The sequence below is a fragment of the Balearica regulorum genome, chromosome 15 (genome assembly GCF_011004875.1).
Source record: "Balearica regulorum gibbericeps isolate bBalReg1 chromosome 15, bBalReg1.pri, whole genome shotgun sequence".
In the NCBI taxonomy this organism is placed as follows: domain Eukaryota; kingdom Metazoa; phylum Chordata; class Aves; order Gruiformes; family Gruidae; genus Balearica; species Balearica regulorum.
Genome location: NC_046198.1, coordinates 1,085,077 through 1,111,054, shown reverse-complemented (window position 1 = coordinate 1,111,054; position 25,978 = coordinate 1,085,077). Strand labels below are relative to the sequence as shown.

The 25,978-nt window shown below is 54.5% G+C and overlaps 1 protein-coding gene across 7 annotated transcripts in view; it reads left to right on the top strand.

The window, feature by feature from the left end:
- The window catches only part of LOC104635985 (ankyrin repeat and fibronectin type-III domain-containing protein 1), a 248,229-nt gene that overhangs the window by 24,129 nt on the left and 198,122 nt on the right, over positions 1-25,978 (top strand). Inside the window, exon 2 of one of the 7 annotated variants that reach the window (XM_075767241.1) lies at positions 6,931-7,060. The exons of 3 other annotated variants lie outside the window; for them this stretch is intronic. In XM_075767241.1, the coding sequence (XP_075623356.1) occupies positions 7,044-7,060 (17 nt within the window). In that variant the 5' untranslated portion in view covers positions 6,931-7,043. Of the gene's footprint in view, positions 1-327; positions 530-6,930; positions 7,061-17,731; positions 18,005-25,978 lie in introns of those variants that run through there. 3 more of the 7 variants (XM_075767243.1, XM_075767253.1, XM_075767238.1) reach the window with 3 other exon arrangements.

Genomic DNA, 25,978 nt, shown 5'->3' with positions numbered 1-25,978 from the left:
TTCAGTGTTTACTCTTATTTTTAGAAAACAATAAGTGAGTGGATCGAGCCACAGGCGGAAATGGTGTCTCTGAAGTTCAGGCTCCCCCTCCGCCCTCGTCAGGAAGCTCATGCCGCACGTGTGCCCGGCTGGGATGTTTGTAGACAAAGAGTTTCTTGATGCTTTTTTTCCTCCCCCCTACAGTTCCCTTGCCCATAGGCAAAGAGGATTTGCTTGCTGACATGCTGGAGTCTTGCACGGAGCCGGGCGCTGCATGCTGGGGGAGCACAGCTGCGCCAGGCTGCTTCTGCTAGCAGCCATTTGCCTTGGCCTGGGGGGAGAGCTTCCCGATTTTTCTGTTTTCTTGGATTGGGGAATTAAATCATCGCTGACGTGGTGCTGGTGGTGATGAGGACAAGGGGCTGAGGTGACTTGTGGGTCCCTCCATCGGGCCATCCTTCCTCTCTGCGACCGACTTGGACGGAGCTTGCGCTTCCCGGCTCTGCCACAGCCTGGCTCAGTGGCCTGCGGGTCCTCTGGTGCAGAATGAGTACGTAGCTCTGTTTCTTTTGCTCCTTTGCCAGGTGCCTCTTGGGGTGTCGGGGTGTCCCTGGTGAGCTGCAGGGCACAGCATGTCGCGGCAATGGGTGTTCGTGTGTGGCTCCTTTGTGCCTGCTCTGGCCAGAAGTCGCTGCCTGCCACTGAGATGCTCCTTTTCTCCTTTCCCCAAAAAGAGACACCGTAAGAGACCAAACTGAAAACTAAGGTGTGTTCTGGTTGTGCTGGCGAATGGGGATGTGGTTGGACCTGGGTTTGCGGTTGTTGGGCAGACAGCCCCGCCGGTTCCACCAGGACCACGCGCTCCATCGGTGAGCTGTGCTCTGCCCCGGAACACCCAGCTTCCTGGGTGCCTTGTTTGGGGCTGCGTGAGTTACTGCGCTTGCTTTCCTTGGGGGTTGTCGTTTTCTCCACATCTGTGGTGTCTCTTCTGTTTCTATGGCAAAGGAACCTGATCTGAAGTAAACTCCAGGCTGTGGGCACGTCTGCGGTGCCAAATGCTGTAATGATGGGCAGATGCCCCTTGCAGCAGCCGTGGTCGAGCACATGGGCTGTATCCTGCCATGGTGCTGGGGACAGGGCTGTTGCCAGGGCTGTGACTAGGAAGCAGACAGAGAGAATTTGTGTTGTGCACAGAATAGCATGCAAAGGCTCTTTCATACAGTCCGTGACTGTTGTAGCGTGGCACGGTCCCTGCTCTGCCGTGGTCCCGTCCCCCTGCCGATCTCCAGCTGAGCTCTGCAGCCACTGGAGCCAGCGGTCGAAAGCAGAGGGCTGTCTGCCTTTGCGAGGGGGAGCTGGGCATGGCGCTGCGAAGGAAATGGCAGAGCTGCTGCTGTCTTGGGGAGGTGGTGGTGCAGCGCAGCCTGCCTGCATCTGCCTGGGGTGTGACGGACAGCGCAGCTCCCCATCCTTCCAGGCTGCTGGGTGCCTGGGATGGCCCGCTCCATCCCTGCCCTGCCCACCTGTATCTTTTTAACGAGTTTCCTCCCATCCCATCCAGTTTGCAGGGAAGGGACTAGCTTGTTCCTGAGCGCTTGCCAGTCCCAATAGAGTGAGTGTTTTGCGTGGACTTTGTGGCTAGCCCAGCTCCTGCTGGGTGGTGGGATGGGGGGACTGGAGGAGAGCGGGGCTGTGTCCTCCCGGCCGCAGGAGGGTGGCTGGCTGCCTTTGCCTGCTGCAGACCCTGGCTATCAGCTCCTCTGAGCTCCCCCATATGACTCTGACCCCAAGGGACGTGGGGTTAATTCCTCCTTTTGGAGTCTGGCTCGGGATCCCCTGTTGTGCCATGTCCAGCGCTGCCTGCTCCGCTCCTGGGGACTGTAACCCATAGTGGACCAGCACCTTTCCCAAACCAAAGCACCCTTTGATCTTACCCTGGGGAGCAAAGCTCAGCCTAAGGGGAAAAAGCACTTTAAAGGGCGCCTGTGCATTGCTGTCTGGCTGATGTCTCGCCTTTCTGCTGTGGGTATTAAGGGGGATGTTGTGTTGTACAGTCCTGTGAGTAGTTCTGTGTCTCTCCCTACGGACAAGTGCATCTCTGCTCCCTCCCTAGCTGGGAGGACTTTAACTGGCAGCAGTCCTCGTCTGCCAGATCCCCACCTTGAGCTGGCCTGTGGCTATGGTAAGAGTTTATGGCATTGCTCTTCATCCATGTGAGGGGTTCACCTGAAAGTTTCTCCTTATTTTGCTTTCATCCCTGTCTTTCCCAGCTGCCTGCTGTTGGAAAGGGTGAGGGGGTGCGACAGCTTGGGCAGCCCCTTCGAGGGCTGCAGGGCTGTGCAGTGCGTGGGCCATCGGCACTGTCCCTGCCCAGGGACACGGGGCTGCTCCTCTGGCTCAGTTAGCATGGGGACGGGGTTTCCCCTCGTGCCCGAGGTGGTGTGACGCTCTCCCTTCTTACGTGGCATCCGTGTGCTTGCACCAGCAAAGGGGTGGCTGAAGGGGGAGCGGGGAGAGCTTGGCTGGCCGGCTGCTGGGGATGGGAAGTCCTGCCCTGTGCCAGCTCCTGCCAGGTGGTCTGGGGCAGGCTGGCTGCAGAGGTTGGCATGGCTATTTCTTCCTCCTCCGGTTTGCGAGTCGGCGTGCAAATGCCCTAGCAGTGAATGCCTGACTCTTGTTTCCATCTCATTAAGGTGCTGATTTGGTGGCACATGCTAAGGGCACAAAACTCTTTCAGTGACTATGAATTAAAAGCAAGAGCAGACACACAAAACCAACCCAAGCTCCCATAAACTCCTGAATGGTCTGTATTTGTTCTTGGCAAAAGGGGATTTTCTTTCCTTTTCTTTGAAGGAACCTCCTGAAGCTGTTTATTTCCGCACTCTTCTTGGCTGTGACCATTTTATGCAAAAAAGTCAAAATCATTAATGTAAAAATCAGCGGTTGCCAGGCCAGTAATCCTCACTCTGCAAGTATTGCACAAGATTTGGCTAAAAATGTAATGACTTGAAACTGTACGAGCTAAACTCTCTTTTGAGAAGAGCGTGAAGGTTTCTGTGAGGGGCCCTGTGTGGGCTGCTGGCTGGGTTTGCATCTCTGGCCATAGGTGCTGATGTCCTGGTGTGTGAAATAAATCCCCTTCTGGGAAACAGCTGTTGCAAGACCACGGGACCAAACCTGCAATGAGCATCCTTTTGGTCCTGTGCACGTCTGGAGTGTCTTACCTTGTCTGATCAAACGATTCCCCAGGTCCTGCGGCAACGTTGGGAAAGCGGAAGGAGCAACCCAGGTTTTGTCGTACTGGAGTTTTGCTGCTGTTTGGCTCCTTCCTGCAGTGACAGTGCACTGGCAGCAGAAGGGAGCCTTTTCCAAGGTCTAGTTGTGCTCAAGCACCTTCTCTGTGGAGGGGAAAAGCCAGAGGCCCTCAGGAGTCAGAAGCATGAGGGCTCATAGCTCCATGGGTGCACCCTCCTCCAGCTTGTGGAGGAAGAGGAGGGTTATCTATTGGCCCCAGGGACTGCGGCAGCTCACCAGGCTGCTCCTGGATGAGTTCCTGAGAGTAAACCTGTGGCCAGAAGTGCTGAAACATGCTCTTAGCAAAACGAGAAGCAGCATTCAACCACGAGATCCTTCTGGGTCTTGGCTGTAAAGGGCAAAGGAGCGTTTTCTTTCCATTCAGTGAGAATTTCAATTGCATTGTCCTGGTGGTGGTGGAGGTGTGTTGCTGAATTAAAACTTTAAAAGCTTTGCTGGCAACCTCTCCTTCCAGCCCCTGGGTAATGGGTGCCACAGTTCCTTTTCCACAGCCACACATGGGTTTTGAAGCGTTGAGCACCTCCAGAAGCCCGATACGTCGATATGGTGCCAGGTCCTCGCACCGTAGCAGTGAGCTGTGTTAGCACGTGTGCGGCGGTTAGAAGGGTTTTCCTCTCAGATGGGCCCTTCTTGGGGTGACAGGATGGAGGTCACGGGCATCAACTGAAACATAGGGAATTGCAGTTAAACACCAAAAATGCTCTTTTACTGTGAGCACTGGACTAGGCTGCCCAGAGAGATTGTGGAGTGTCTGGCCTTGGAGATACCTCTGAACTGGAGCAGAACCCCGTCCTGGGCAGCCTGCTGTAGCTGGTCCTGCTTGAGCAGGGGGTTGGACTGCATGATCTCCAGAGGTCCCTGCCACTCTCAGCCATACCGTGATTGTCATTCCTGAAATCCTAGATGAAGCTGGTTCCTCTGGCTGCCACCATTTAAGGAACATCTCCAGCTGTATCTGCTCTTCTTTGCCTTTTGCTCCTCAGCCGTTGCCTGGGGTGGGCAGGAGATGAAATGGGGCTATAACAGCTCAGCAGCCCAGGTCCTGTGTGGGCTTGAGCTGATGCATGGGGCAGAGGTGGTGGTGTGATGGGAGACCTTCCTCTTCATGGTGAGGTGGTGGCCGGACAAAGCTCTGTCTGGAGGAGCCCTGCCATGGGAAGGGACTATCGTGGGGTGCCCAGTTCCCTTAGGGCTGTCCTCTGTGTACAGCAAAGCAGAGCAGCAGAGAGGGGAGAGCAGAGCAGCTGGGGGAGAAGTGATGAGCAACCTCCTCTGGTTCTGGTCAGGATGCCCTGAGTGGCACTGGGAGTTACAAGTGTAGGCTCATCCCACTTACCCTTTTCCCTACACTTTCCCTTTTTGATTCCCTCTGTAATCTGCTTCACTTGAGTATGCAGAAGTTTTCTTCCAGACTTCCCTTTTTGTTAAAAATTTCCTGCTTTCCCTGTACCTCTCAAGCCTGAGGATGCTCCTGCTTTGCTTTAGCTTTCCAGGCAAGCCAGGAAGAGCATCCCTTGGCTGAGAGGTGTTAGTTTAGAAAGCAAGGGGAGAAAACAGCTTTGTAATTAAATGCCCAGCCCTGTCCTGCATTCTGGATGTTAATCATAGCACTGCTGTGCTGTGAGGATGACCGGGAGGGGCATGCATGACATTTTTTTTTCCTTTTGTAGGTCATTTTAAGGTAAATCAAAGAGCTGCTCTGCAGGCTTGGCTTTCCAATATCTAATTTGTCCAAGTGATTCTTAACATTGGGTAATGAGCTGGAAGATTTGTCCAGTGCTTAAGGGCAAACCCCATTAGCTGTGTCATAAATAAAATTTCCCTGGCATCTTTCTCAGTGTCAGACACCAGCGATTAGAGCCTTAACTACTTGGCTGAGGTTGTTGTCTCCAATTCACGAGTAGAAAAATATTTCTAGCTGAAACTGGGGTTTTCAGACTTCCACCTGACGATGGTTCTGGATTTTGGAGGATTTTCTGAGGGTAAGTAATTTTTGGCCGGATGCTTTCTGCTGCTTTAGCAGCCACAGCTGGAAGAGGAGCAAGGGAAAGTGCGTTAATACAAATCCAGAGCGTAGTCCTGGCTCGGTGAGAGCAGGTTTCCTGATTAGCAGGTGTGACTGAGGATGCCGTTCAAATTTCTTTTGCATCAGTGTCCAGCTCTAGTGAAGCAAAATAATGATGTGCTTTTCCCCCAAGAAATTTGCCTTGAATATAAATGCTGAAGCAGAAAGCAGTTACACATTGGAGACTGAATTCAGGCAGATACTTGTCTGAATTTCAGCAATGCTGAAGACTGGCAGCGACCTTTTTCTGTCTATCACAGGGTAAATCTGCAACAGGCAGCTTAGAGATATGCACATGAGGGTTTGGAGGCTAAAAGCAAAGGTGCTCCGAGCTGATACAGATGAAAATGGAGCAGTGTTGTGATATGGCAGAAAAAGCACTGAGATGCCTCTCTTTAGCGGTGGAGTTTTCCTTCTGTTATCTGTAATGGAGAAGACTTTATGCTAAAGCTTTCCCTCCTGATAGCTTTTCGCACTTCCCTGTCCTCCCTGGTTTTTGCTCTCAGCATGGTTGTGGACAGCAGCAGCGAGCATCCTCCCAGACCCACTGGGCTCGTGGCCTGCGTCATGCCACGGGAGGGGTTGGGGGCCGTGCGGCAGGAGGGGCTCCTGGCTCCCCCAGGGCTCGCGTGTGCCGTGGGCCCTGGTTAGCTCTTCCCCTTGGAAAGCAAAGGCTTCACCCAACGACGTTGTCTGCAGGTGGTCTTACCCCATTTATTCCTTTTCTGTCCCATTTCCATGTTCTTCTCTGTAGTGGCAAGCTAGCCCAGAGCAGGAGAGCCTGTATGTGTGGTGGTGGTTGGCTTTTTTCCCTGCAGGGTGGCTCATCCGCACCACTTCCCCACTCCTGGTGGAGGGTTTCTCTTTCCCCAGTAGTTCATACTTCTGCCTGGGCTGCTGAATGCTCTCTTACCGTACCCAGTTGCAGGCTAATGAGAACACATCCACGTAATAATAAATGAACATCAGTGTGGTAGCGAGTAAATGCGTTGGGTGTTCTTGCCAAGCCATGCGTATTTACCGAGGTTGGGACGAAACACTAATATATTTTGGGTGCTAGTGCCAAACAGAGGGGAGGAAGTATATATGAAAGTAAAAGCCCGTAGTTCTTGCTCGCACATCTGCTTTTTACTGCCGAATAAGAAATTAATGTAATCCATTAGCTAATGTAATCCATTATCAATCCAGTGACTGATAATCATCTAGAAAGAGGACAGCACATCTCGCTTTAATGTCAGAGGTACCAAGCAAATGAAGGAAGGTTTGCATCCTCACCGTGAGCGTTCTCTTGCACCAGCGTACCCAGGCTCGTGGCTGCTGAGATCCCTTAAACTGAGCTTACTGCTCAGGCCTGTGGGATGGGACGAGCCATCCTGGGTGGGACTGTGCTGGACCAGATCACTTGGCGGTTCTCAGCCCCGTTTGGGTGGGAAGCACGTCACCTCTGGGCACGTGGTTGTCCCCCTCTGAGGGGCTCAGGGCCTTCCTCGCCTCTCGGTTACGTGCTGATGGTGTGCTGGGCTCCGTCCGTCTCACTAATGGGCAGGGTCTCATCTCTCTCTCCCTTCCAGCAGCGCAGGGTGGCTAGCGATGGTGGAGCGCGGAGGTCTGCATCGAGGTGCAGGATCTCTCGGCCGCAGGGAGACGGGGAGGAGCTGCTGCGGACCTTGAGGCGAGGGGCGGGATGGACCTTGTCAAAGGGTGAGTCGGGGCTGTGCCACACTCCCTGTCTTTCGCTGACTGATGGTTGGTAGGGGAAGAGGTGTGCTGGGGTTTGGGGAAGCCGAGCTGGTGTCCGGCCCTCCAACGTAAGCGTTTGGCGTGCACGATGCTCTTGTTTCATTTTCATAGTGCGAAGCAGAGCTGTGCCTCACCACGCAGATGAGCAATAAATGCCATGACTGAGGGCTTGCAGCGTTTTCCTGAGTTTCACCACTTGCATACAGCCTGACAAATACCCACCGGTACCGCAGCGGGGCACAGCACTCGCGTGTTGTGGGGGGAGCTGTGGGGAGTGCTGGGCCAGTGTTTTATTTCTGAGTTGGAGTAATGCGACGTGAACTAGCTGTGACTGAGGAAGGTGCGAATGGCGGGGGTTTGTACCAGTAGTGAAAACCTGGTACGTACAGTCAAACCTGACAGTTTCACTGCAGCAGTGGTTAAATACGTATATTTAATCTCAGTCCATTATGTTTGCTTTCCAGAGTGAGTGCTGTGTAAAGAAAAAAAAAATCTTTCTGATTCCCTTTATATCTGGTCTTGTTTTTCCCATTAAGTTGCAGGCGGATTTGCCTTTTCAGGGAGGTTCCCCTGGGAAGTGCGTGCTGGGCTGCGCTGTCCTGGCTGCGCAGAAGCCGTCAGTGGCTGCTGCTAAGTGCTTCCCACCTTTAAGATCCACGCTGGGATCACTTGAGAGTGATCGCACGGGCACAGAGGTAAACACGGTGCACGTGCTGGTCTGTGCCACGGGCACTAGTGAGGAAAGGCAGCCGCTGGCTCGCTGCAGGCAGGAGGGCTGCTCTCCTCCTGGAGCTGAGAAGGGAGGAAATGGGAGCAAACCTGTTGTCCTTGGGGGTTTGTTTTACTGCATGTGGAAATCGTTGCTGGCAGGGAAGTGAAGTTCAAGCACTGGGAAGGGATAGGATGGGCCAGATCCGAGGGCAGAAGCGCAGACCCTGCTTGGCTTACCCCTGGGAAGGAATGCTTTTGAGCCCTTAGTGCTCTGCTGGTCTGGGGGTGAGAGAAAAAACGTGAGTGATAAATGGATTTAAGCTGGGATGGGCCAAACATCTCTTGGCTCCACCTTCCTGTTGCTATGAGTGTGCGTTCATGGACTGGTGCTGTGCTGAAGGCCCTTGCATCAGGGAATATCTGCTGTGGGGACCCCCAGCTCCTCATGAGTGGGGCAGGCAAGAGAAAAGGGAGCGTTGGAGACTTCTGCTCTGGATTAGAAACCTCCAAGTGAAAAGCAGCCAAAGCACAGCCTCCAGTCGATGAGCTATCTAGTCTTTTCCCCAAAGCTAACTCTGCCTTTGCAGATACAAAGGCTGGTTTGTCTCCCCCGCCTTGGCAGGGCTCACCATCGGCTAACGTTGTCTTTGTCCACCGCAGGCTCACGGAGCCACAGATGGGCCGGGGCGAGCAGCCTCTCAATGCTGGGATTGTTTGTGGCCGCCCCCACCTCGCTCGGGGGGACAGGCAGGGTGTGCTTGCCCTGCCACCCCGCCACCTTGCTGCCGCCTCGGGCTGTGCCAGGTCCCCAGCACCCCTGTGAGCCAGGCTATGCCCCTGTGGCACAGACCTGCTGTGCTGAGTCCAGTCCTGCTGCCAGCTGTCCCCGATGGTCCCCTTGCTCCCGTGGGGAGCTCTCTTCTGGGTGTCCACCATCTCGGAGGGAACAGGAGGATTCATCTGAAGGGCATCTGGTCCTCGCTGGCTGGAGATGCGCTCACCTCAGCCCATGCCATGTGCACTTCAGCCATGTGGGTGAGAGAACGGGGTGCTGGATATCCCCACTTTGGTGTTCTTGCCATGGGACAGAGGGATGGAGCCCCTCGGGGGAGTGTGTAGCCCACCAGGTAGAGGGACCGACCCTCTGCGCTGGTCCCTAACTCCCTGCCCTCCTCTGGGCTCCGTTTGTCCACATCTGTCTTAAAGTGCAGAAGGAGAAGTTGGAAAAAACAACCTGTGAGCAGCGAAGGGACAAGAGGGGGGTGTTGGAGCTGGGACAGGAGCTTGGTGGTGGATGCGGTAACTGCGTGTAGCCTGTTCTCCGAATGCAGGTATGGACTGCAGGGTGCCTAGCAGGTTAAACTGAAGGAAGAAATAAGGTGCTGTGCTGTTAGGGAGAGCTGCTGAGCAGGCTGCCTGCGGAGGACACTGTCTTTGTTACTGGTGCAAGAAGAGGTCGCACAAATCAGTGGAGCAGGAGGTGGGTGCAGCATGGGCTGCTTCCCTTGGGACCTCTTTGGGTCTGCTGGTGAACACCTCGGGGCTGCCCAGAGCTTACACTAACGGTGGTCAAGGTTGTTTTAACATGCGTGAGGGAAGGAGAGAACATGTTCCATGGGTTCCCTCCACCCCAGGCTCTTGGCAGGAGTCTGGTCCCTCTGTGTTTCCTCCCTGTGCATCATCCCAGCCTGGGGATGGCTGGGGGGTCTGGCAAGCGTCCCTGTAGTCCTCTGCCCCCTCTTCCATGCTCCTGCACTGGAATTTCTAGCTGAAGTGGGAAACAGCAAGCGCTGCCCCTGTCTGATTCCCCACACAGTCCCCCTCCTTCGCAGATGCGAGTGGGAGGAGGGGAGGGCAGCATGGCAGGGAAGAGCGGGAGACTGGGGCTGCTGCAGGGGGGGTACCTGTGGGACCGTGGGTCGGGTCCCCATGGTGCGTGGGGTGGGCACCCCTCAGGGTGAGGGCAGTGCGGCACTGCTGCTCCCCCAGCATCGCACCGCCCCGGCACCCCCAGGAGCAGGGTGTGCTGCTGGTACCCCCTCACCTGTGCTGCTCAACCCTCCCACCCTGTCCTGACCCCCAGTACCCTCCTTGCACCCCAGCTCTGTGTACTCTTCCCACAGTCCCAGATCTCTTTGGGTGGCCAAATACCTGTATCTATCTCAGGGAAGATCCATCTTCTTAAACAATTCCTTACTTTTACAGGGGTTGTCTCTTGGGGGGGACAGACGTAGTGCTTTTCGAGCATCAGATACAGCTTCTCCCAAAGGCAGCATCTGTCACCCAGCGCCTTGCGGTAGCTGCTGCCGTCTCTTGGCAGGGCACCGTGGCTGGAAACCTGCCTGCCCCTTGCGCTGTCGGGCACAGCGATGGATGGTACGCCATCGTGGAGTGCTGCTCGTGCTTGCTGGTGCTGTGAAATGTGGTGCTCCTGAGGCTTTGCCTGCATGCTTTATCCCTGGGTTACAGCTTTGGGAAGCGGGGGGGAAAACCCCTCTGCAGAAGATGGCGGTTAAGACATCAAAGGCATTGAAGCGGGAGGGACGTAACAAATATAACTGTTGTAAGGTCCTTTCTTCTCTGCTTTGGAAGATGAATGATGTGAGATGAGGAGAGAGATGCTTTGCACAAAGATTTGCTCTTTGGTGATGTCAGAAGGCAGCTGTGGTGTCAGCCCTCGTCAGGATGACAACGTGTGATTCTTATCCGAGCTCTGGCTTCCGAGGTGCTGGCCCTGGCTGGGCGAGGCAGAGCAGGGTGCTGATCCCTTGGAAATGAACAGGAGACACAGCCCTAAGGCTCTCTCTTCTTTCCTTCCCCCAGCTCTCCTTGTAGTTGTGACCTAGAAACTCCTCGCTCCATTTGCTGAGTTGGCTTAGTTTAAAGACTTGACTAATTTCTGGAGTATTAATTATTCAGTGGGCGTGGGGAGGGAGGGTAACGTCAGCTCCTGACTGCAGGCAAGCCGGGCGCTGCTGGCCCAGGGTGCCCGACTGGAGGACGGTGCTGGCCCTTCCCCAGGGACCCCCTGCCACAGTGCTCACCCTGGGGGGCGCACCCCCCGTGCGGGTGCCTATCGGGGAGCACATCATGTTGCATTGCTTGTGTTGCTGGGGTCCTCTCACTCTGTTTGAGCAGGAAACCAAATTCTGGCCTTGTGGTCTTCAGTGACATGTTTTCAGCTTGTGCTTCCTCCCTGGAAGTCCCTGTGACTGTCCCCAAGGCCCCGTGTCGGCCACGCTATCGCTCTGTCTTGCCGCTTGGGGTGGGCACCCCCACCTCAGCCAGGGACTGCGCAGAGGGGCTTGGCTTCGGGGGGCTCCGGAGTCCCCCAAAGAAGGGCTGTCAACAGCAGATCCGCAGAGATCTGGCGATAGTGCTGGGGCTTGGGGGACCCTCGGCCTCTGTGCCTGCGGGTGGGATGCTGCTGGCCCTCCCTGCAGCTGTGTCCCACCCACTGGCCTGTCCGGGGCCGCTTTGGAGGGAGCGTGTAACAAGTTGCAGTTTGAGTAGTACTTATTCCTCTACAGCCCCGCTGCTGTGCTCAGGATGAGTCCTCAGATGTGCAGTGACAGCAACTATCTTTCAGGTTGCAAATACCTACGTGCCCTGGAGAGTGTATAAAGGAATATATTCCCTTGATCTCCACAGGCTCTCGATGCGCTGGTGAAAGCGGATTCCCTGTTTAACAGCAAAGTTAAGGGCAAGTTGGCAGTTTCTTTCCTTCACGTGCTCCTCTGCTTTCCCTACGCTTCTTTTGGGAGGAAACGTGGTTAAGAGGCTGTCAGCAGCAGCGCGAGTATGTCAGACAGCGCAGTTTGTGTTTTGGACCCAAGCCGCATCGCTGCGGGTTTACTCGGATGCTTTGCCCTTCGCTGCAAAAGGAAGATGGGGGAGCGATTGCAGCCTTGCCACGAAGTGCAGCTCTGCCATAAGCACCTGGAGCGACTGCGCGTTCCTCAGGAGAGCGCGTATGCAGAGTCATCTTGCTGCTCTGCGTTCCTCTGCGTAAGGGGTTCCTCCGCAGGAGGCAGCGGTTGTCCTCGGCACCTTCGTACCAGGAGGAGCCTGGGTCACCGTCAGAGGTCTGTAAACCCGCTTTTTAGAAGGCAGTACCTGAAACTTTTTTTTGTTTCTTTGCCTGTTGCAAACTGGCAGGTTGCTGGTAGTGAGTGTAATGCTTTTTGCTTGTGTTTTGGCAGAATTATTGCAATAAACAGTAAATGATTTCATTAATAACCTGCAAATAGCTGCTCACCAGCTGAGCCGTGGGATCTGTCTGTGCACTCGCCCCTAGACTGAAGGGAGCTGCCAAAAAGCGCCAGTGCTCAAGCTGACATGTTTAGCTAATAAATACCGTGGGCAGAGCAGAAGCTTGCCAGCCTGCAGTGACCCGGCTGCTGAAGCTCACTCCCAAAATTGGCCATTTTCGCAGGGCGCAGGGGCAGAACGCCGCACGGTGGGGCAGGCACCGTGGCGTTGGAGAGGGTGTTTCTCTACTGGAGCCACGGCTGGTGCTCCGTAGCAGAAAGCCACGGGAGATGAGGAGTGCTCTGCCCGCAGCACCCCCCTGTGAGCTCTGCGGGTGCCAGGTGGAGAAATCAGGGGATGTTGGTAAGCAAGTGGTGTCACCCCGCTCCAGCTCGAATGCAGTGCCAGACGGTCTGTCCGTGTCTCCCGCACAAACTGCGAGAGCTGGCATTTCAAACCAAGTCGTCTCCTCGGGTGGTCACAGGCATCTCTGTTTTCCAACTTTTCTTGCCAGTGGGGTTTGGAAATCTGTGGGCATCCTTGCTTTGATCAGAGCAACTATGAATTTTAGCTTTTATTTTCTCCTGTAAGTCTACCTTCACCTGGGTCCTGTGGGAGTTTCGACACAGGCTCCTGAGCCATGAGAGGTTTAAAGGGGGTGAGGAAGGGTTGAGAGAGTATGAGGGGCTCAGCTTTACCCTGCGAAGGGAAGCTGGGGAGACGTGGAGTGGGGCAGCGGGGGGGAAATGAGTGAAGGATGGTCCATGAAGCAGGGCCCTGCTGGTGCAACACCTCTGTCATAGGGCAGCATGCAGGACTGTCATGGAAACTCTTCTGATTTAATGCACAGGCATGCTCATAATGCCTGTGCCAGGCTGCGTTCACGGAATCGAGCCCAGCCCGGTAGCAGACCACGGGGACTGACACTGCAGAGACGCGCCTGGCTGCACGGGAAGTTCCCAGGGCCAGGCTGATGCTCTGGAACAACCTTTCCAGGGAGCAAAGCACCATGGCAGTGAAGGTGTTGTGGCAAATTGCTTCAAGCAGCTTCTTTGAGGCACATGCAGTATGTGGGAAGCAAACCCCAGCAAAGAGGTTCGCTGCAGCGGGGTGTTACCCCACGTGTGTGTCCGTGCTTGCCGGGGTAGGACGGGAGAGCTCCGTGGAGACGTGCTGGTTGCCTGCCCTGCAGATTTGTGAAGGCACCTGGATCTCTGCGGTGTGGAGGCTGCACAGCATCCAAAATTATGGGTTGCCTTGGAAAGGAGTGGGAATGGGCAGCTGTGAGTCCAGAGAGCCATGCAGCAGTGCCAGGCGTGCAGGCGGCTGCCCTTCTGTGGCTGATGCTGTGGGTTACGCTCAGGACCTGGGAACTCTCTGTGCATCTGTGGTCCACGCTGAATGAGTTCAGGGGTCTCAGCTCATGTTCCCTGGGAATATTATGTCCAGGTGCATCTTGCTGCACGGATGGTTTTGCTACACAGAAGGGCTCTGCGGATACCAGTCTGAGCTCTGCTGTGCGAGCTCTTTCCCTGCATCTGTTTCCTTTGGTCAAGTTTGATGTTTTACTGGTCAGGCTCCATGGTGGTGAAGCTGCTGAACACTTGGAGGGACTGTCAGAGCAGAATTTAATATAGCCAGCGCTACTGTCTGCAGCACAACACTGCAGCTTAGAAAGAGGCACTTGCTACACCCTGAATAATGCTGTATTAAACCCTGGTTATCCCCCCAAAGTAATAAGATGCTTTAGCGCGTGGTGTTCCTGCTGCTCTGACAGCCTGTGCTCCTCCGGTCTCATGGCCCTGGGTGAGGAAGCTGGGGATAATTCCTGCTTGTGTATCAGGAGAAACACTAGCTAATAATTTGGATTCTCAAAGTGCTGCCACCTCGGGGGGGGGCTGGCATGTCCTTTGCTCTTTTCTGGAAAGCAAGTCCTGGTGAGGTGTTGGTCTCCTGCTCGCGGCCCGGGGCTGTTTGCCCCCTTCCAGCAGCCCAGCGAGCTCCCGGGTGCCCGTGGGAAGCAGGGAGCGATTGCTGCTGAGTGTTGGCTTACTTCTTCCCTTGGAAGCAGGGACTGTCTTGCCCTCTGCAGACACAGTACGGCTGTGTCTGCACATTTGCTTTACTGCTAATAGAGCTGCTGCTTTACCCATTGGTTTCTCTAGCCAGAAAGGGCTCACGAGAGCAACTGCAGCTTTCCCTTTGCTCTACAGAGCCTATTTAGTTTGCACGTATTGCTGCAATGATTGCGAGATTTCATCAGATGAGAGGCGCATCTTTCTTAATAGCCTGTGTAATTTCTTCCAGAGGGACACATTGCATTAAATCTTTAATCCACCAAGCTGCTAAGGGAGCACGCTCAGACTCTGTGCATTTACCGTTGATCTCTTACACAGCCCTCGTGCTACCCCAGAGGCTTTACCCTTTGGAGTAGCTGGAGCTGGCGCGGTCAGAGCCTTTGGAGGCGAGCTGGGGTGGCAAAGGGCTGCGTTGCTCCTCTGCTTTCTCTGTGTACTTCACTGTAATGCCACATCCATTGTGTGCCAGGGAAGGCAGGTTCCTCTCTGTGCTGCGTGTACTTGGGTGACATCAGCTGGGGCCTGTGCAGTGTGAAATAAACTACGCAGGAACAGAAATGTGGCGTTGCAGGACTGCTGCGAGCATCCCTGTTCTGGCAGGTCACTTCTGCCTTTGATTTCTTTTCTTCCCATCCTCAAAAATCCCTGCTTGCTCCACTTCCTTAAGAGTTTTAGGGTTGCTGACTGTCATTTTGGATAGCATTTTTATAAAAAGGCCTTTTGAAAATCAGCTGGCGTGTTGCTGAGCCCGATGCTGCCTGCACTGCTCCCTGGGCAGAGCCCAGCTGCACTGGTCCAGCTCACGCTGCACCATCCTACTTCTGCTGAACTGGCTCTTACGTTGCCTTCTGCTGCATCCCTTTGCTTTCTCTGACCTTTTCTTCTTTCCTCTCCCCTGCTTTCTGTCCTCGCAGCCCTCTCTGTAGGCTGGAGTAATGTGGAAGGAAAGCCTAGTTCATTTTTCATGCTCAGCCACCAGTGCAGCTGTTGAGTGTGCTGGCAATTGCCTTTGATATACATTTACAGAGACAGTGACCTGTAAAAGAGTAAATCAAAGACTTGAAGGTAGTGCCTGGGGTGTACCTTAATGTGGTATGATCTCCCCTTCTGTTCCTCTGCAAATAGTAGGCAGGTAACAAAGACACATCTGCAAATAGTAGGCAGAGTTCAGCCACGGGATGCAGGTTCCCTGAGAAGAGGGGGTTGGGGATGGCTGGGACATCTTCAGACTTGGCAGGCTGGAAGAAGGTACGTTGACTTGTAGAGCTTTGCCCCTGTAGCTGTAGTTCTGCATGAGGCCTGTCTGTTGATGATGATGATTTGTGTCTTTGTTTTATGTATTTTTAACTTTATTTTCATCTTATCTACCTTTATTTGCATCGTGGTGTCTTGAAAAGGTCTTGGTTCTCAGCATCCCTGTGTGCTTGTGTGGCTGGGCTCTTGGGATGCCAGGACGTAGTCTGGGGCCAGAAGAGCCCTGTCCCTCATCCTGCTCCAGGGCTGAACTCTCTGCTCACTTCTCGAGGTGATTCGGAGACATTTGGGCCATGACCAAATCTCGCAAGCAGTGGTACCCGTTGTGGCAGATCAGCCCCACCGGTGGTGCTCGGTACAGACATCGACACTCCAGCCCTCTGGGCTGATGAAGTGGCTGTAACGTGAAAGCTGCTCGAATTGCCGGAGCTGCCCTATTATCGGTTAATCTTATTCCTGAGCCCTGTGGGGCTGCTTGTGCTGTTACAAGTGCATCCATCCATGAGGCTTTCACGGGTCTGGCTTCTCTGATCGCAGCTCACATCTCCGTGTATCTTGGCCAATGTTGGCCGGCCAGCAGATGCGTGCACTGAAAACGTGGCCTATTTGATGTCCTGGGATACTTCCCACCTTCGCTGCTCGTTTTAAATTTTTCCTGCTCCACGCGCTAGGTGCAGAGGGACCTTTTACAATGTGTTTTCCTGGGTGTGAGGATGTTACCTGATCTCTTTAATTTTTCTTTCTTCCCAAAAGCACGTGTGGAGTGCCTGCTCTGCGTCCCTGGGGGTGGCAGGAGAGATGCCGAGCTGTTTGCAGCGCACTGGGGAGGATGAGGGTTGCGCTGACTTGGTGACTGTCCCTCCTGCAGGGCGAGAGGACCCTTCCCTGGGGCATCATTCCTGCTGCAGTGGGGACCAGGAGGGTGGCCCCGCTCAGCAGCATTCCTGCTCTGTCACCTCATAGGCTGCAAGCACCAAGCAAAAAACCCGCTCTTGGCCACTGATGGGGCTGGAGAGGCCAGCCCTGTTTGTCACCAGATCTCACGACGGAGCCAGCAAGGAGGCCCAGGGCACGGCTTGCCGTGTACCACTGCAGTGCCTGGTCCTGCATGGCCCCCGTAGCAGAGAAGAGCACGTGTTTCACTGCAGGTGGAGGAGAAACTTGGCTTTATTTGAAAAATGAATGGCTGGAAAGACACATCTGAGTTGGGAACACCGCCCAGCTTGGGCAGAGCCGGGGGACGTTAGAGTGAAAAAGTACCAGATTGTTTCTTGCAGCTTGAATGCCGCAGAGCAGCACGGGGTGGCTGTGGCCATCGTGGGCGCTGGTCGCCCATGCGGTGTGACCTGCCTCCGTGCTCTGCAGCAGCTGATGCAAAGAAACCCCAGAGGTTTGCTGAGCGTCCCGAAACTGCTGCGCTGGGTGTCCTGTGGGGATGCTGCCTGGACCTGGGCTGAGGGCAGAGCTGTGGGTGGGACCAGCGGAGATGAGCCACGTGGGGCCGTGCTGTGCTAGGGGAACCCATCAACTCTTGCTTTTCAACTGCGTCTGCCCAGGTTCAGTTCTTGCCTTGTCTGTGTTGGCAAAGGGCTGTCGCGTTCAGACTCTGGGCGCTTTAGGAAGACTCTGAAGAGAATGATGAAGGCTCCTGGTTTTGGTGGGGTTGTGACTGTGTTTTCCAGAATTTCTTTTGGGGGTTTTGAGAGCAAGGCGATTTCCCTGCATGCCTCAGGCACCAGCTGGCGTGCTTGGGGATAGCAGGCTGGGGGGTCACGGAGGTGCTTGCTCCCACCATTGGAAGCAGGAGCTGAGGTGGGTTTGAGGATCTGACAGTGGATGTGACCATGGTGTGACCAAAGGGTTGGTCCAGAGTGCAGAGAGCTCCTGCCAGCGAGCTGGGGACCAAAGCAGAGGCATTTAGCACAGGGACAGCATGGAGTAAGAGGCAATCTTCCTCTTTTCCTTCTTTTTCTTGTTTTCCTTCTTTTTCCGATGAGGCGTAATGCTGGGGAAACCTCTCCTGTGCCTCCAGAGCAGGAGCAACCTGTCACGCAGACGGGGAGCAGCTCTTTGTGAGGGGAGCTGCTGGGGCCTGGGCTAACTACGCGGCAGAGAAGTAGCCCAAGAGATCTCCTTGAGCCCCTCCTGGGAGGGAAAGCAGCACCTTGAGTTTTGCCTCCAGGCCTGTGGGAGGGGTGATATCCTGATTTTAATCATTTGGGGATTGCACAATGCTGACCTGCACCACTGAGCTCTGCCTGCCTCCGGCAGCGTGGCGGTGATGACGTCCGAGGCAATTCCCTGTGGCCGAGGGACTGATCTTTGCCCCAGTTAGTTCATCCGCAGTTCTGCGATGTCTGAGGTCGGGGGCCTTGGGCCTCAGAATGAAGCAGGGAGCTCGGGTTTGCTGTTGTGCTGTTGTGATGCTCCCTGTGACTCACACCTATTGCTTTCGCAAGCATCGGGCGATGAGGGATCCTGCGGTCCTGCCCAGGGTGAAGCAGACACATCACTTGGGGCTCGTCAGTGTTTGGGAGGCCGTGACGCAGCTCGCAGACCTGCCGGAGGTGCCGGTTGCTGCATGGGAAGGAGACGCTGCTCAACCCCACAGGTAAAGTGCCGCTGTGTCCTGCCCCGTGCGCTGAGAAACACGGCAGAGGTGTGACGGTGCTGGTGGTGCCTCTGCTTCTGCAGAGCTGCGTATCGTGGCTGAGATAAGGCTCACAGAAATGTGATGAACAAACCGCTCCGTGGTGTATTTCAAGCTTTTGTGCCCTCTTTGGGTGTTAAGGGATGGGCTGCTTTGTGTTTTAGCTTAAGGCAGCCTGTGTGTATAGGTTGGTGCGCAGCAGTAGTACGCGCAGGAGGTGTACAAAGTAGCCTGTTCTGTCGGACGGCCTTATGATGCTGGTTTTTAGATATTTGACACGAAGAACCGTTGAGCTCAGTGCCTTGTGCTCCACTCTCTCCTCTCCCATGGTGGCTGGCAACTGGTGAAGAAGTTTTAATTTCCAAATTGCTTCATCCTTTAAGTGAGAGGTGCGTTGCCTGGCTATCGGTTGTTTCTCAGCAGAGCACGTGCTGTGAGTTACTTTTACCACGCCGACGTCATGGGGTTGGAGGGTTTTGCCGCCGTGAAGCGTGGCTGCAGCACTGGGCCTCCTTCCTCCATGCCGCAGGCGCCGTGCTCTGCTCTCTGGCTTCCCCCGTGCTGCCCCTCTGTTGAAGCACAGCTTGACAGACCACGGTGAGGTGCTGGTAACGGGTGTTGCTTTACAGTCTTTTTAGGGGAGGGTGTTGAATTGTAGTAGAAATCCAGGAGATCCTCGACCCTGACTGGCAGAAACACCCTTGGCTGAACCCTGTGGCCAATTAGCACTTAAATGTTCGGGTGGTTTTAATGTGCTTCATTGTCCAGTTGTCCTGGACGCGCCGTAGTTACGCTGCCTTTCCTCGTGGGTCCAGGCTCTGGCGGGATCCTAGGACACTTCGCAAGGGCTGGCGCGTTGTTCCCCCACAGCTCGTCAGGGCACAGCTTCACGTCCTGCATCATCTGGTGGGTGCTGGGGAAAGGTCCGGGACCCCGCGCCCCTGGACGGAGCCACCTCCCGCTGCTGCCCTTGCGTCGGGTCCAGCAGTTGCGTGGCCCTGGGATGACTCAGCTCACTCCATTAGTGAGTGCCGAGGCAGTGTGGGTGGACTGGGTTGTTTTTTGGTTCAGACCAGCTCAGCTGACTCATCCCGGGGCTGTGTGGCACGTTTCTGCTGGTGGCAGTTTGAGTTTTTTGTTCCAAAGGTTACCATTTCTGTTCCTGGGTGAGTGAGTGGGACGGCAAACCCCACGGTGTGACACAGATGTCTGTCCCGCTGCCTGTCCCCATCGACTTGCCCAGAAACCCGCCCAGAGTTTCCTTTCCCTCTGCCAGGAGCGCGGCAGCATCCTTTGAGGGCAGCAGGAAGGTAAAGGCAGGGACAGGGTATCAGCTGGGAAGAGCCGACATGGGCAGAGGGTGCGGGATGCCGGCAGGTCTCCCTCCATCTCTTCCCTGTTTTTCCCCAGGAGTAGAAACCTTGGTCACACCAGGTTGGAGTGTTGGGTTTGGACCGTGCGTAGACAGCGTGAGCATAACGTGTGTGTGGTAGAGAGGTCTGGACGCAGTGAGGTGTCTCGGGGCTTATGCAGACTGACCTGCAGCGCAGCGGCTTGTGCGGGAAGGTGGGGGACTTCTGGGAGCCTGGCACGTGGCTGCCCCACGAGCCCGCAGCTAATCCCCACAGCTCCCCTGCTCTGCCAGGACTGCAGGTGTCACGGGGGTCCCAGGGCTTGAAGAGCTGATGTCTGTCCCTCAAGCAGCTCTTTGCGTAGAGGTCTCTCACAACTAAATACACGGTGAGGATCCGAGCAGGGCAAGCAGTGACTTGGCGGTGTATGGCCGTGTGGATCATCTCAGGTGAGGAGCATCAATGTGCAGCTTCTCATTTTGGTGGTGTTGACCATCTATGTAATCGTCTTTGTTCTGCCTGATGGGGGCTTTAAATATTTTTGCTTATATTATGAAGGATACGATGTGATCTGGTTTGTCAGTCTTTTTATTTTACTGAAATAAGTCAAAGTGTTTGTTTTCCCTTGGGTATTTGGATTCTGTACTCTGTTTGGCAGTCCTAGGGGTTTTAATTTTACAACTAGCATTTTGGAAGTTTTAGAGGTTTGTTTTTACTTTGTTTTAATTAAATTGCTATAACCTGGGGGAAAATTTTCGGCTTAATTTAAATGGAAAGCCTTATGCTGAGTAAATCCAACATCCCTGTCTATCTGATGATTGTGCCGTTCAGAGTTTTGACATGAAAAGTTAAAATTTGACTGCAGGCTTGGAAGTTTGCAATCATTGACTGCAACAGGCATGGCCAGCTCTGTCGTAAGAGGATTACGTTAATCTATTGTTTGGGAAGGAAGCTGAGATTTTAATAGGCTCTGTTTTGATGCAAAAATGGGATAATTACTGGGTGAGAGGAGAGAAGAAAAAGGTTGGAAATAGCAATGTCCTTGCCTGGTGCACGTGGGTGTCTGTTGTTGGACCCTCGGGCTGCAGCTGCTGAGGATGACTGTACCGCTCCAGGTCAAGTGGGTGGCCCCACGCTCCCCTCGAGGGGTGCAGCGCTTTTTTGGGGAGCGGGGAGGATGCGAATTCCCGTGGGCTCTGAGCGCTGTCTCCTCCTGGGCAGCACCGGGGCTAGGGCTGGACAGCCTCCCTGCCGCGCGGAGCTCTGGGTGCCGGGCTGGGTCTGCCGCCGGCTCACAAAGGTGCGGGCCGGTTTGGGTCACGAAGCCCCGGGAAGGGGAGCTGCTCAGGACTGTGCCGCTGTGTCTCTGGCATCAGCGGGAGGGCTTCGTGCAGGTCGGAGGGAAGCGCGAGGTCACGGATGAGTAATTTCCCAGAGGGGTTGTTGCATTTATCCGTAATTCACTTCAAAGCAGGCCGTGCAGAGTGCTTGAAGAGAGCAGGTCGGAGGCTCATCCTGCTCAGTCTGGTGCGTATGAAGGTGACCTCCCTTGCCTGGCAGTTAATGGCATTTTCGCCAGCTCCCTCTCAGCTGGCGGCTGCTGCGTGCTACCCCCTTGCCCCGGTGAGCCTGCTGAAGGGTCATTCCGCAGCCCGGCTTCGGCTCGGGCGGTATCCATCAGTCACGGACGTTTTGGGAACCTGTAAGCAAAGCGGCCGGGGCGAAGGAAGCAGCAGAGGCGTGGTGAGCAGTCACTGTGATGTGTGCAGCATCAGGAGCGGGGAGAGCACACGGTGAAGTGAGAACCGCGCGGCCAGGATGTCTTTGCACCGTGGGTTGGCAGTTGGGCACAACCTCTCCCTCCCTTTTCTGCCTCTTCTGGGCTTTCTCTTTCTCCGACCAGACCGCTCGAGTCCAGGCACCTTTTGGGAAGGGGGAAGGAGACGGGGTGCCTCAGGGGCTGCGCGCTAGCTAAGGAAACCCTCGTAACACCACCCGCGGGTCTGACGCTGGGGAGAGAGACTGCCTGTGGGGAGCCGGGCGTAGGAGGGGGCTGCTCCTCATCGGAGATCCGGATAGGCACTAGGAGCTGTTTATGGAAGCAGGCAGCTGTATCGATTGTAGTCCTGTGACTCTCCCAGCCTGGAGACTGCTCGTTCCATATTGATTATGATTTTTTCTAAAGACCGATGAAGTTTGCTGGGCTGTAATTGCAAGAATTATTCTCCTTTCCATTTTATGAAATTCTTGATTGTGTTAATGAGTTTTCCAATTTTTTAGAGTTTCGCCAGGGCTGGCTTTTAGGGGAAAAAGAACAACTGGTGAGTGCCGAACTGTCTGTTCCCAGGCTGCTGGAGGATGTGGGGATGGCACGTGCCCTATTTGCCCCACTTGGGCAGAGTTCCGGGGGTTTTATGTGAAAGAATCGGTGAGTTTTGGGTGGATCTCCAGCAGTGGTGGGGGCAGAGCCAAGGTGCCCACATACAAGCATGGCAGAGGCAGCACCCCTTGTCCCTGAGATAGCCCTGCCAGCTCCAAATGTCGTCAAATTATTCTGCCTTTGCTTCTCTTTTTGCTGCCCTTCCTCCCATCGCATCACTGTTGATGTTTTAGACTTTCTTCAGTCCTTTTGAACTCAACAAACAGTTTTTTGGGAGAGACCAACTAATTTTATCTCTCTTCTCCCCCCCGCCATTAGCAAGTACATAAAACGTGACTCCTTCAGCTGGCTGTGCTGCTGTCTGCTTTTTCCTGCCGTTATCTTTCCCCTGCAAGCCTGAGCCAGGTTTTTGTGCTGCCATCAAGGAGCAGGCACCAGGCATGTTCCTCCGTTGGGAGGTAATAGTCCCTGTGTGCGCCCTGATTTAACCGCACAGTGTTGTGTGTGGGGAGAACCTTTTTAAGTGGGATGAAATAACTTGGCATTTCCCATCAATCTGGGGGGTTAAAAAGGGAATTGGATTTCAGGAGCATGCACATCCCATGCTGCTCTGAAAAGGGACAGATGCCGATGAGCCATTGCAGGTGAGTGGCTGGATCAGCGCTGGCGTCTCTGCAGTGGGGGCTGTGGTTATCTCCGTGCTGCTGAACCAGCTGGCTCTTGGTGGTGGTTACACCTCTGCTTCCCTGGTGCTTCTCCGTGAATGCAAACGTTGAGCCAAACTCAAGTAAATACTCACTTGCACCAGAGTGCTTTGGCTCCCGTGCGCTTCACCCTGTGGGGCGAGGAGTTGGGTGCTGAGGTCCCTGCTTTGTCAGAGCAAAGGGAGGATTGGGCAACCTGGGCTAGTGGAGGGTGTCCCTGCCCATGGCAGGGGGTTGGAACTAGATGATCTTTGAGGTCCTTTCCAACCCAAACCATTCTATGATTCTGTGATTTTGGCAGGCTGGAGCCAGGCTCCCACCACCCAGGGCTGCATTTAGATATCGGTGCATCTCTTTAATGTGCCCCGTGCCTGCCCTTCTCTGTGTTTGTGCACAGGAGAGCGGCCCAAATTACAAAAAGAATGTGCCTTTGAAGTCTCTCCCTCTGTAATTCAATGCTGTTGCCAAGAATGGCACATCTGGATTTGCTGCTGGAATTAGAGTAATTGTGCTAAATGAGTTCTAATGCAGCGATACACCAGGCAAATTAGTAAATTGATGCAACTGGTTTATGCTAGGTATCAGCACTGAAATTTGTATGTAATGTAATATATCTGACAATTAAAGCAAAGTGCCTAGTTAGACTGAAATTATAGATCCTCTCATATCCTCTGCTTTTTATTACAGCTGTATTAAAATGTGGCGGTTCCATAGGGCTTCACAGCTCTGCCAGTCAGCGTGCGTCAGTCCCAGGGCTGCACCGTTTCGAGGAGCTGGTCTCCAGACGTCTCAGGCCGTGTTTCGCCAGGGCTGCGGGCAACAGCACGGACCTGCAGTTTGTGGTGCCGCTGTGGCCTTGTGTTTGCACATAGCACGGACGTGTTGTTTGCTTGACTCATGGTGCAAAAGCAAAAAAAAAAAAGCCTTGTATTTGCAGCTATTAGTTGTCTTGAAAAGTTCTCTGACCCGAAACTGGTTTTAGCAGAGGGGTGTGTGTGTGTCTTCTGTTTGATGCTGTTCTGCTCCCTCCTTTCCCCCAGGCCCGTTGGCGTTGCTGTGGATGCACACAGATCGGCTGGGAGGACGCTCCAGGAGGCCGAGCTGGGGGGGGCTGAGCAGGGACTCACGGCGTGCCCTGGCTGGGGTCCCTGCAGGCAGAGGAGCGGGGGGCTCACCCGTTGTCCTGAGCGGAGGCAGACCCGCACCCTGCCCTGCTGCACCCTGTTCTTTGGCTGTGGTAGGTTTGAGGCTTCACCAGCACCCGAGAAGCCAAGTGCAAGGGTGTGGAGCACGAGGAAGGGCGTGCAGTGCCACACACCTGGGCGCTGGCCACCTGAGCTGTCACAATGCGCTTTTGTCAAATGCCGCCGGCGCCCGAGGAGGGTCCATAGCACGTGGGTGTGCTCAAGCGCTGCTGCTGCTGCCACGGCTCTGCTCCCAGGAGGGGTCTGCACTCAGCACCGCGTGGCCTCACCAGAATGCCTGTGGTGATGCTTGGCAAGCTTCCTGGGCTGAAGTTTGTTTTTTCCGTACGTATAGCAGCTCTGTTGCTGCATCTCTGAGTGTCCCCCGTGGCTCGACGGCTGGAGGTGTGGGGTGCTCCAGCGGGGCTGGGAGCAGGGGAGGAGGGCTGAGCTCCCGGAGTGCCTCTGGAGGGGATGGAGGGAGCAGGCAGGAGTGGGGGAAACGTCCTGCCTGTGGCCAACCTTGGGTGCTGCAGTGGCTGCTTCGGGCTGGATTTGGGGTATGGGTGGGGTTTTATATTTCTCGTTTTGCATGATGCACCATGTCACACTGATAACAGTCTTCTGCTCCAGCTACAGCTAGGATGCAGAATTATTTTAACCTCATAAAAACCTAAATGACGTGGGACCGTGGAGCTCTTGTATAACTTTGCAATGTGTTGTTTTGGCAGAGGGGTGTGTGTGCTTTTTTGGCTTTTCGGGGACATGGAAAAGTTGCTGGTAGTCTTTTGTATATCTGTTTCTTAGATCACGTCCTACTTGCATTTAACGTGTTTCTTTGTGTGCACATGGTGATAATTGGTTTTGTTTATCCTGTGAAATAACGTATTCCCCTTTTCTTTTTATAACCGTCCTGCAACAGTTGATGGCACTCTGGTACGCTGCGTTAGCTGGCTGTGGAAAATGAGGGCTCAGTCACTGGGCGTATTTAGAAACAGGGTGGAAGAATTTTAGTTCCCAGACTCTAAGTGTTAGTGCTCAGAACTTACCTTGCCCTCCAAAAAATGGTGATTATCAAAATTTTTCATTATTGGCTTACTTCATTCATGTGATGCTTGGCAGGGAGCTGCTGCCTGACCTCAGTGGCCAGTTTTCAGCAGTTTGGAAAATTCCTGCCCAGAGAAATCTTTGAGGTCCCCATGGTGCTTTCAGCTGCCTTCCCAGGTAACTTGGAGAAGCCAGGCCAAACTTCTCAGTTCCTCCTCAGCTGGCACTGAAAGAGGGTCATGAGAAATCCTCTCCAACCTGACCTGAAGGCACAGCTCTTCCCTGGGGGATTGGGAAGCTGCCCCTCAGTTGTTGGGATCTCAGATCTTTTTCCTTCTGGGGGAGAGGAACTCTGACCACAACAGATGGGAACTGGGGTGCCAGGACCCACACAGTCCTTGTTTTGCCCCTGAGCAGTGCTCTGGGAAAGTTTGCCCTTTGGCCACGGGACACCTCAGGATGAGCAGGCAGAAGAGCTTTGGCTCCTCCTTTGGCCAGGCTTTCTGCTGTTCTAGACTGTTCTGCTGTTGTCACTGCTTTAATTTTGAATCTCCTCTCTGGGACTCCACTTACGCATCCTGCTGGACTCCATCCTCCGCATTGCTGGAGGACCTCAGAAGAGGCAGCAGTTGCTGCTCTCCAGGTATCAGCCAGACTGGGAAAGGGTGACATGGAAAGGGAGCCTTAAAACACCAAGGTTTTGCCATTTTTGTACAAATGGCGTGGCTACTTCCAGTATGGCTTAACTCTGTCTTGCCCATCTCCCCCAGGCAGCGGGAGGCGAGGTACTTGTGAGCATCAGCGGTCCCGGGGCAGGGAGGAGCTGCTGAAAGCAATGCTGGAGGAGGAGCAGGATGGGCTCTGCATCAGCTCACGAGTGGCTCTGAGGGACGCAGCTCTCCAGAGGAGCCAGGGGCTGGGAGAGCGGGTGTGCTTAACTCGTGTTGAGCCGCCTTGGCGTGAGAGAGTGAAACTGAAGCCCTGGACAAACGGTACTGGAGTCTTCTGGGGGCACTATAGGAGCAGACAGAAGCTGTCAGCTCTGAAGAACACCCTTTTCCTCCCTCCCTGCCTCTGCCTAGCCACGCTTGAGAAGCATAGTCAGAATAAAAGCTGCCTGGGGAAGCCACAAAGATGCAACAAGATAGGGTTTGCACACCCAGGGCTCAGGAGCACAGTGACCGGGGGCTGCGAGGAGTCTCCTGGGGATGGTGCAAGGTGATGGTGACCCTCCAGTGCCATCCAGCTTGTCTCACCATGCTGGCTGG